Source organism: Pipistrellus hanaki, assembly GCF_964339955.1.
Source record: "Pipistrellus hanaki genome assembly, chromosome: 2".
NCBI lineage: Eukaryota > Metazoa > Chordata > Mammalia > Chiroptera > Vespertilionidae > Pipistrellus > Pipistrellus hanaki.
The window spans coordinates 179,273,476-179,284,184 of NC_140504.1; the positions used below are offsets into that span (position 1 = coordinate 179,273,476).

Consider the following 10,709-nt stretch of genomic DNA (forward strand, 5'->3'; position numbering starts at 1 on the left):
TGGGCTCAGGTCCTACCCCCTCTGCAGTCCCAGCATCCTGCCACGGGCCCGGTGTGGAGAAAACGCTCAGGAAAACGAAAAGGGCTGAATAACGCTTGGGTGAGGCAGGGAACACATGCCTGTAGGGGACACAACGGGCCTGCCGGGAGCATATATGCATAAGGAGTGAGAGTATGACTAACAGGGATTTTGTGTACACAGGGTGGGGTTGCGGTTGTGGATGGCAGTGCCTGGGTCACAGAGGAGGGACTGTGATTTGTCTACAATGAGAAGGCAGTGATTGTGTGCGCTCAGGACAGCCTCCCTGTAAGATCACTAGAATGGCTGTAGCGGGAGCATAGCGCCCTCTTGTGGCCACATCTCCAACCACAGTAGGTTCCACCCCAGATCCCACAGGTCAACCCCAGCCCCAGTCCAACTTCAGCCCACAGCCTAGCTTCACCCCAGCCATGGAGCTCTCTCTCCTTCCCAAGGCTACCTCTCCTGTCCTCAGGGCCCTGTGGGTGGGAGTGTAGAAGAACAGAGGATGGATCCAGCCGGTACAAAACACAGCCTTTATTGGTTTTCAAGGACTCTGCCGTGGGCATGTTCCTATTAGGACATCCATTCCACGTCCCACGAAGCAGCGTCTGAAAGGCTGGCACCAGACTGGGCACATTTGCGGGGAGGAAGATGGGGAGCGAAGCTTCCTGAGGCTGGGAGAGTGGAGTCTGGGGAGGGGGACCTGCCCCGAGAGCAGTGGGACTCAGAGGACCCCTGGGTGTCACCAGGAGAGGTTGGTGTCACCAGAGCCGCCTCCTCCTCTTTCCAAGAATCCTCAGGCCTCCCGACCTCCTGCTGATGTGGAATTCTCCCCCTGCAGCGCAGGGACTGAGTGCTTCTCTGAAGGGCAGGGTGTCCTTTTTGGTCTGGTGCCTCCAGCCCAGGGCCAGCATCTCTCCTCCTGTAGCCTCCAGGCCCCGGCGCCTGCCCTTCTCTCCACTTGGAAGCACTTCTTACCTCTCTCTCTCTCTCTCTTTTTTTTTTTTAAAATGTATTTTTTATTGATTTTTTACAGAGAGGAAGGGAGAGAGATAGAGAGCTAGAAACATCGATGAGAGAGAAACATCCACCAGCTGCCTTCTGCACACCCCCTACCGGGGATATGCCCGCAGCCAATGTACACGTCCTTGACTGAAATCGAACCTGGGACCTTTCAATCCACAGACCGATGCTCTATCTATGGAGCCAGACCAGTTTCGACTCACCTCTCTTAAACTTGATTTCCTCAGGAAAGTCTTGCCTGCTCGCTCCCTCCTGGGTTGGGTAGAAGCCCGGCTATAAGCGCCCTAAGCATCTCCTTGCTCGGTAGTTAATCTGCTTGGTAGTTAATCGGCTCGTTTCAATGTTGGTTTTGCCTACGGGATGGCACTGGGCCTGCGGTGTGACCTACACCCAAGCATTCAGCACAGTGCCCAGCGCTCGAAAAGTATCTGCCCCCAGTGCAACTGGACAGCTCGGTGAACTCCAAGTGGGGGCACCCAGCACCCGTAGGACCCCTCCACTGGCGCGATGCCTCCCCGCCTGTCCCCGTTGTCAGGCCAGGCATCGCTCCCCAGCCCGAGGTCAGATGGGGGTCAGATGGGGGTCAGCGTGGGCGCTGAAGCATGCGGCTTGTCATTGTGGGCGTCCAGGGCGAACTCCCCGCCCTCCACCAGCTTGTGGTGGCAGCGGCAGGTGGAGGCCCGGCTGGCTGAGGGCTTGCGGCTGCTCGGGGGCCTCTTGCTGCGGATGCCTCGGATGACCCTGTGGAAGATGAGGTAGCAGATCTCGCTGATGGTGAGCACGATGCAGACGGCGGAGGCGCCCACCATGAAGTAGGTGAAGACCTTCTTCTCGGTGGGCCGGGCGATGTAGCAGTCCACGGTGTTGGGGCAGGGCGCCACGTTGGCGCACTGCACCAGACGCGGCATGCTGAAGCCGTACCAGAGCGTGTGCAGCACGTAGAGGAAGACGAACTCGATGGTGAGCTTGAAGACGAGGCTCAGCAGGTAGGTCCACCACAGGCCGCCGTGCTTCTTGCCCGCGTTGTCGTACAGCTTGGCGCACTGGTCCCCGTGCTTGAGGCGGTGCCGCCGCTCTCGCTCCTCGCGGTAGGCCACGTGCAGGATGACCAGCAGCGAGGGGCAGGTGACGAAGATGAGCTGCAGGGCCCAGAGGCGGATGTTGGAGATGGGGAAGTAGGTGTCGTAGCACACGTTGGTGCAGCCCGGCTGCTTGGTGTTGCAGTCAAAGTCCTTCTGCTCATCCCCCCACACGCGCTCCGCCGCCACCACGTACACCAGCACCCGGAAGACGAACACCACCGACAGCCAGATGCGCCCGAAGGCCGTGGAGTACTTGTTCACGCCACTCAGTAGGGTCTGGAGCGTCTTCCAGTCCATGGTGTCTGGTAGGGGCGCCGGGGGCCGTGCACACCTGATGGGATAGCAGGGAAGACCATATGTTCATGGATAGATTCTCCCTTCCTCCAATGGATGGACGGACATAAACTCCACCTGCAGCCAGACATTCCTGAGCACTGGACCACCAATCAGCACCTGCCAAATACCCTAAGCCCCGGATTCCTAAGTCCCTAGGTCCCTAATCATAGGCCTTACATGAAACCACCAATCAGCGTGTGCTGAGTGCTAAGCCCCGCCCCCTATATTTCCCTTAAAAGTGCTTGTACTCCTGCCCTCGCTCTCTTTCGCTCTCTCTCTGGAAGCAGCCGGTAGTGGCACTTTTCTCTTCAATAAAGCCTGTGTCCTGGCATCCCGGTCTCCGTCCCTCTCTGTTTCATCTTGCATTAATGAAGGGGTGACATTCGCTGAGCTTTTCCTATGTTCTGGGCTCTGTGTGGATGGACTCATTTGACTGGTTTCATAAGGCAAAGACCTTATGAAACTAGGGATACTATGCTGCGTAAGCTACAGGAAACAGGCAGAGCGGGTAAGTCACCTGCCCAAAGTCACAGAGCTCCTCTACCAGGAGGAACAGCGATTCCTATTTATGGAGCCTTTACTCTGAGCCAAGCGCAGAGCTAAACACTCTGTGAGCAGGATTTCACTTAACCCTTATAACAACCCCATGAGGTCGATGCTCTTAGGCTCCTCATTTACCCTTACAAAGACGAGGGTTGCAAAGAGCTTAGTACATAGTCAGCGCTCCATAAACGCTGGCCACTCATGAACTCCAGAGAGGTCCAGTCACTCATTTAAAACTAGAGTTGGATTCAAGGCTGGACTGTGGGTGCCAGGGCTGTGCCGTCCATCATCTTCTCTCCCCTCCTCTGCTGGGCGCCTGCCCCAGACCAGGTTCTTACAACTTACCTCGTTGATGCCTCGTTACCATCCTGTGAAGTTGGGGCTGAATCTTACTCTACAGAGAGGAAACTGAGGCTGGGGGAGGGGAACTAACTCCCCAAAGTCTCACAGCCGGTAGGTGGTAAAGCTGGGAGACCACTTCAAGTTGGGGTGTCGTGTGTGTGAAGAGGGGTAATGGCCTAGCTCTGGGGAACAGGAGATCCAGAGACGATGGAGCTAGAACTGCCTGCGCCCTGTGCCAGGCCCTGGGGAAGCCCCAGCCACCAGCCATGCTGGGCTCCAGGGCTTTGTTCAGGCCTCCAGGTCACCCCAGCCATGCTGAGTGTGTGGAAGCATGTTTTGTTCAGGCCTCCAGATCACACTTTTCCCACTCAGTCCTGGAGTGACTCAGAGGGTGTGGATGGGTGGGTCTGTCTAAGTGTATCCAGTGTCTGCGCGTTGCCATGGGTGTGACTCCACGTGTGTGTATGGTCTGCACACACGTACAAGTGCTCCTGGAGCAGTGTATGTGACTCTGCGCATGCGCGATGCCTGTCCCCCTCCGCCCCCCGCCCTGCACAGCTGCGTCTCCCTCCCTACCGTCACCTCCCTGGTCCAGCCGCCATCAGCTCTTGCTGGTATTATGGCCACAGCTTCCTTATTGGCCTCTCAGTGTCTGCTCCTGCACTCCGAGGACATTTAAATTGGGTCATGCCGCTCCCTTGTTTAACTCTCTACTAGCTTCTCATTACACTTAGAACTGCCCCCAGATTCTACCTCCTCCCCCTTCTCTCCTGCACGCTCACCCTGCCTGTCTGCTCCCGCCGCTCTGGGGACCTTTGGGGGCTTTGGTGTTTTCCCTGCTGCCTGGAATGCAGAATCTTTCTCCAGATCTGGCTGGATCCTTCCCATCACGGCGGCCTCTGCTCAAATATCTCCTTAGAGCAGCGATTCTCAACCTTTTTCTTCTCATGGCACACATAAACTAGTTACTAAAATTCTGTAGCCCATCTGACAAAAAAAGGTATAATTTTGATTTACCGTATTTTCCGGCGTATAAGACGACCCCTAATTTTACAGTTAAAACATAGGTGTAGGCCTATATTCGCTGTATAAGACTACCCCCCACTTCCGAGGCAACACCAGTTCTTTTTTTAATAGACCGCCTCTCTGACTCTGGCCAATCTGAGCAGGCTTTTTACTAGAACACAGTGTAGCTTTGGGTATAGAACATGTATAATTTGCATGCATAAAAAGCCTGCTCGGATTGGCCGAGTTAGGGAGGCAGTCTATAAAAAAAGAACTGGTGTTGCCTCGGAAGTGGGGGGTAGTCTTATACAGCGAATATAGGCCTAGACCTATGTTTTAACTGTAAAATTAGGGGTCGTCTTATACGCCGGAAAATACGGTATTCACAATGGATAGCTATTGTTGTGTTGGCTGTTGTCATTTTTAAAATTTGACAATCTAAGGGAAAAGAGGTCTGTGCCCCTGACTAAATAGTCAGCTATTGCGTGTTTTAAAAAATTCTTGCAGCCTAACTGGTGTAGCTCAATGGTTGAGTATTGAGCCTTGAACCAGGAGGCCAGGGTTCAATTCCCAGTCAAGGCAAATGCCCAGGTTTCAGGCTTCATCCCCAGTAGGGAGTGTGCAGGAGGCAGCCGATCAATAATTCTTTTTCATCATTGATGTTTCTATCTGTCTTTTTCTCTCCCTTCTTCTCTGATATCAATAAAAATATATTTAAAAATTCTTGCGGCACACCAGTGTGCCCGCCGCACACACTAGCTGAAATTGCTGCTTAAGAGGCCTCCCTGATAACCCCAAATCTGAGAGCCCACCCCCTTCCAGTCACTCCGCTCCCGTACCATTTCTCTCTCTCTCTTTTAAAAAACATATTTTTGTTGATTTCAGAGTGGAAGGGAGAGGGAGAGAGACAGAAACATCAATGATGGAAGAGAATCACTGATCGCTCCCTCCTGCTTGTTCCCCACTGGGGATCGAGCCGGCAACCCAGGCATGTGCCCTTGACCAGAACCTGGAACCCTTCAGTCCACAGGCTGACACTCTATCCACTGAGCCAAACCAGCTAGGACTCCTTTATTATCTTTACAGCATTTAATCACTATTTGAAATTAAAGTTTTATTTTTTAAGAATTATGAATTTATTAGGTCATTGGGAAAACCAGATGAGCTGAGCCCCCAAATGGTGCCAGCACCCAGGGGTGGGGAGTCAGAGATTTTAAAGGACTCAAGGTAGGCTTTTTTTTTTTTTGGTGGAAAATTCTCTGCGCAGGTCTTTTAAAGGTTTTATTTTTTGTTAATCCTCACCTGAGGATATTTTTCTATGGATTTTTTTTTCTTTTTTAGAGAGAGTGGGAGGGAGAAAAAGAGAGAGAAACATCGATGTGAGAGATACACATCAATTGGTTGCTTCTGCCCTGACTGGGGATGGAACCCAAAACCCAGGTCTATGCCCTTGACTGGGAATCGAACCTGCAACTTTTAGGTCTGCAGGTTGACGCTCTAACTACTGAACAAACCTGGCCAGGGTGAAATGGAAGTATTTTTTTATTTGTTTTTATTTATTGTCTGTTCCCCCCACTAGAATGCCAACCCGTCTTGCTTACTACTTTGTGTCTAGAGCTTGGCATAGTGTGGGTACTCAATGCTTGTTGAATGAATAAACAAATGAATGCTTGCAGAGTTAGCGTGGAGGGAAAGGTCGTGAGGACTAGGTAGCCTGGGGGGGGGGGTGGTGGGTGGGAAGGGGCTGCTTTCACTGGGAGAAGGCAGCTCCTTCTCAGCACCTTGGCCCATCCATGTCTCTTCTCTGAGAATCCCGGACAAAGTCCAGTGACTGGGCAAGACCCCATTTGGGGACACTCTCCTCTGCTCCCTCTGAGACTGGCCTTTTGGGGGGCCAGTGGGATGTGCATGGAAAAGTGGAAATGCATGGGAAAGCGGGGAAAGTGGAGCCACATCTGCATTCAAGCCTCAGTTGGCACCTACTTCCAAGCATTCCCTGATCCCCTGACTCCACGTCTTTCTCTCCAAAGGGAACCAAGTCCCACTGTCTGGAGCTGTTGTCAGAACCCTGAGCCAGCCCTCCCACCCTGCCACTCACCTGCTGGAGGTTCCAGATGGCGTGTCCGCCAGCCCCGCGAGCAGAGGGTCCTGCCACGTGCTCCCGCCGACCCTCCTCCTCCCGGGGCAGCCACCCCTGCAGCCCCCTCCCGGGCTCCACCCCGGACCCGTCTGCCCAGTCCCGCCAGACACACCCCGGGGAGCGACTCAACAGCAAAGAATTTCCCTCCAATTTCCCTGGAACTGGCGGAGCCGGTCTGGTTCCGCACCGCCGCGGCCCCCCAATAACAGCCCCCGCCGTCCGCTTTCCCAGCTCCTGGCCCAGCAGCGCCCACATTTCTCCCCCCCCCCCAACCCCCCAAATAGGACTGCATTTGAGTGACAGGGGCTGTCGCAAGTCCGCGTAGAACTTGGCTTTCGCGGATTCCCAAAATCCAAAATCCTACACGTCCTCCCTCCAGCGACCCTTCTCCTACACGTTCCCTGCCATTGCGGGCACTTGGGGAGTTTGCGGACCGGGCGTCCGGGAACCCTCCAGGAGCTGGAACCCCCACTCCCGCCCAGAATCGAGGGGAGAGAAGGCAGTGGAGAGGTCCCTCCATCATCACCCCCATCCCCATGCCCCGGGTCCTCAGCCCCCCATCCTCAGCCCCCCCCATCCTCAGCCCCCCATCCTCAGCCACCGGATCCTCGCGGGCCGGACGGGATCCAACTCAGCCCGCCGTCGGCCGTCGCCACGGAGCGCCCAGCGTCCCTGGGGGACGCTCCCCCCACCCCCCCGCACCCAGCCCCCCGTCCGCCCTCGGCACTTACCCGCAGCGGCGCGGTCAGCGCGGGGCCGGGACCCCGCGTCCTCGAGGTGCGCGGCGGCGGCGGGGGCGCGGGGCGCAGGGGCTCTGCGGACGCGGCGCGGCTCGCGCTGTGGCCGGCGCCTGGGGGCGGTGGGGAGGAGGAAGGGTCGGGGGAGGAGCCCGGGACCCCGCCCCGCCGCCCAGGGTCCGGCTCTAGCCCCGACGCTGCGGCTGCGGCGCGCTCCCAGGGCTCTCCCAGGTCCGAGCCTCGGGGTTGCATGCAGGAACACGGCCACCGGCGGCCATGGGCAGGGCGGTGGCAGAGGCTCCAATGAGATTAGGGGCGTGAAGCGCTATAAACTGCCAAGTGCCGTGGCCCGGGCACGGGCTGCAATCACGGCTCGCCCACGCGCGCTGCCGCTGGGGCCGTGCCCGCCCGCGTCCTGCAGGCCAGGGTCCCGCCCGCCCCGGCCCCGCGTGGGCGCGCTTCGGGGACCTGCCTTCCCGGCACGACGGGTCCTCGGCGGTCGCGCTGCCTCCTCTCTGTGTCCTCCACGGAAATCTGTGCTCTGTGGAGAGCCCGGGTGGGAAGGGGCGCAGCGAGTCCTGAGCCTGGAGGTGAAATGGGGTGGGGGGCAGGTGGTTGCCAGGAATGACTCCGAGGGGCAGAGCCTGTGGGAGGAGGAGGGGTGGGTGCGGGCAGAGCTCCCCGCTGAGGGGGGTGGGCCTGCGCCGGGGCTGCGCTCTGGGGACCAGGACGGTTTTTTGTCTCATTTGCTAGTGGGCCCTGCTTAGGAACCAGCCTTTCGAGGGAAACCCCAGTGTTTCCGGTCTCCCCCAGGAGTCCTGGGATCTTAGTCACATTGGGATCTTCAGCCCTGCAGTTTCAACAGCAATGCTGCTGCTGACACAAGGGTGACTCATTTTCCCAGGAGTATCCGTTTGGTGTATTTAAAAGGCACCCCGCTCCTTTAGCCAAACTTGGGAAAATCAATGACACTGTCACCCTACTCATGGTACTAGAGAGCAAACAGGGGGGCGGGGGGAGGAACTCTGAGACATCTTTGTGCCAGGCAGTTCCCGAAGCTTCATTTCATCCCCTCACTGCGGGTGACTGTGGTGTGAGCCTTCTCACTTCTATGACTGAGAAAACTGAGGCACAGAGAGGGCAGGGGACCTGCCCAGGGTTACACAGACCAGTTCTGGGGGCCTCAGCCATGTGCCCACTCCCTGGGTCCTGGCCTGCAAAGTCATTGCTGAGACTCAGCAGTGCTGGGGAGGCCGGGTGGTTCTGTGCCTGAGCTGGCGTGGCGTGGCTTGGCGTGGCGTGGCGTGGGGAGACGTGTGAGTATGATGGGGTCCATAACTCTGCCACCTGCTTCGACCGCCTGCTGCTCGGCTGCATTTCAGAGCAAAGCCAGGTACGCGCCCAGGGTGGCTCAGTAGTTGAGCATCAACCCATGAACCAGGAGGTCATGGTTTGGTTTCTGGTCAGGGCCCCTTCCCAAGGGGTGGGCCTGATCCTCCAGTAGGGGGCATGCAAGAGGCAGCTGATAGATGATTTTCATCATTGGTGGTTCTCTCTCTCTCCCTCTTCCTTCCTCTCTCTCTGAAGTGAATAAAAACATATTTTAAAAAATCAAAAATTAAAAACGAAATACCCACTTCCTTTCCTCCTAGTCATTCTTCTTCTTCTTCTTCTTCTTCTTTTTTTTTTTTTTTTAATATATTTTATTGACTTTTTTACAGAGAGGAAGGGAAAGAGAGAGAGAGCTAGAAAACGTCGATAGAGAGAGAAACATTGACCAGCTGCCTCTTGCACACCCCCCACCGGGGATGTGCCCGCAACCAATGTACATGCCCTTGACCGGAATCAAACCCTGGACCCTTCAGTCTGCAGACCGACGCTCTACCACTGAGCCAAACCAGTTTCGGCCTTCCTAGTCATTCTTGAACCCATTTGAACAATGTTTCTGTTCCTACCATGTCACTGAAGACAACCCCATCAAAGTCACACGGAACTCCATGATGCTAAATCTAATAGCCACTTCTCTACACCCAGACTCCTGGACTTCCAGAAGCACCGGACACAGCTGACCACCCCTTCTTTCTCACACACTTTCTTCCTGTGGCTTCCTTGACACCACATTTCCCGTTTCCTTGTACATTAGAGGCCTTCCACCCCATGCCCCAGGGCTCTGCCTCCTCTCTCCTGGGTGAGCTCCTCCAGTCCTGGGGCTCCCACTACCATCTCTTTGCTGACGAATCCCATATTTCTAGCACGATTTCTACCTTCTCCCCTAACACCAGACTATGTGGCCAGGGCTCCCTGACCACCAGGTTTCCAGTTACTTGTTTCTCTTCCTGAGATCAACTGCATCTTTGATCACATAGATATAATTCTCTTCATACATTTACCCCATGGAAGTATGCTATGCCCACGAGTTGTACTTTGCTGTTTGCATTTAACAAAATATAGGACATTGCCCTGGCCAGTTTGGCTTAGTTGATTCGGCATCATCCAGTGCACCAAAAGGTTGCCGGTTTGATTCCCAGTCAGGGCATATGATCCTGAATAGAGGGTGTGCAGAAGGCAGCTGATTGATGTTGTGCTCTCAAATCTCTCTCTCTCTCTCTCTCTCTCTCTCTCTCTCTCTCACACTCCCTTCCTTTCTCTCTAAAATCAATAAAAAAGAAGACATTGTCCTCTTTCAGTAGCTATAGACCTAACTCATTAAAAAAAAAAATAGCTGAATAGTATTCCATTTTCTCCTATCAGTAGATATAGAGCTGCTTCTAAAAAACAACCTCCAGCTGAATAGGATATGTACCATAATCTATTTAATCAGTTCTATATTAATGAAAAGGCTGTTTCCAATCTTATATTTCTTTCTATTATAAACACATTATAAGAAATATCCTTGGACAAAGCATCATTAACAGATTTTTAAAAATTATATCTATAAGATATATTTCTAGAAGTGGAATTTTTGGGTTAACATTGTAGACTCATTTAAAATTTTGATTAAAAAAAAAACCCTAAGGAAAAAAAAAAGACAAAAACTTCCCTAACATTTTGGTAAATCCCCTCCATAGATGTATCAGGTTTTTTTTTTTTTTTTTTTTTTTTTTTTACTATATTTTATTGATTTTGTACAGAGAGGAAGGGAGAGATAGAGAGTTAGAAACATCGATGAGAGAGTCATTGATCAGCTGCCTCCTGCACACCCCCCACCGGGGATATGCCCGCAACCAAGGTACATGCCCCTGACCGGAATCGAACCCAGGACCCTTCAGTCCCCAAGCCGACGCTCTATCCATTGAGCCAAACCTGTCCCGGCGATGTATCAGTTTTTGCTACCAGCAGAGATGAGAGGCCTTGCTTGCTCATGTCCTTGTCAATATAGAGCATCAAACTGAATGATCTTTGCCAATGGTACCTCATTGTATTTTTTATTTGCATTTCTGTTCTTATGAGTGAATATACTTAAGAGCCACATGTGTTTCT

General features: G+C 53.9%; 1 protein-coding gene across 4 annotated transcripts; it reads right to left on the reverse strand.

Annotated features, from left to right (window-relative positions):
• Window positions 1-368: 368 nt before the first annotated feature.
• On the reverse strand, window positions 369-8,000 carry GJB3 (gap junction protein beta 3). Of its 4 annotated transcripts, XM_084873504.1 has the most exons (3): window positions 7,702-8,000; window positions 7,224-7,342; window positions 370-2,457 (listed from the first exon to the last, which is right to left on the reverse strand). In XM_084873504.1, exon 3 carries the CDS (start codon window positions 2,421-2,423, stop codon window positions 1,617-1,619), a length of 807 nt encoding a protein of 268 aa, XP_084729630.1. In that variant the 5' UTR covers window positions 2,424-2,457; window positions 7,224-7,342; window positions 7,702-8,000; the 3' UTR covers window positions 370-1,616. The 4 variants fall into 4 exon arrangements, with proteins under 4 accessions (XP_084729631.1, XP_084729632.1, XP_084729630.1 ...); XM_084873505.1 differs by lacking the exons at window positions 7,224-7,342; window positions 7,702-8,000 and adding an exon at window positions 6,451-6,682 and having other exon boundaries at window positions 369-2,457; XM_084873506.1 differs by lacking the exons at window positions 7,224-7,342; window positions 7,702-8,000 and adding an exon at window positions 4,130-4,169 and having other exon boundaries at window positions 369-2,457.
• Between the last annotated feature and the right edge of the window lie 2,709 nt (window positions 8,001-10,709).

Coding starts and splice junctions, on each gene's coding strand:
- GJB3 (XM_084873505.1), bottom strand. CDS start 2,423: ATGGACTGGAAGACGCTCCAGACCCTACTGAGTGGCGTGAACAAGTAC.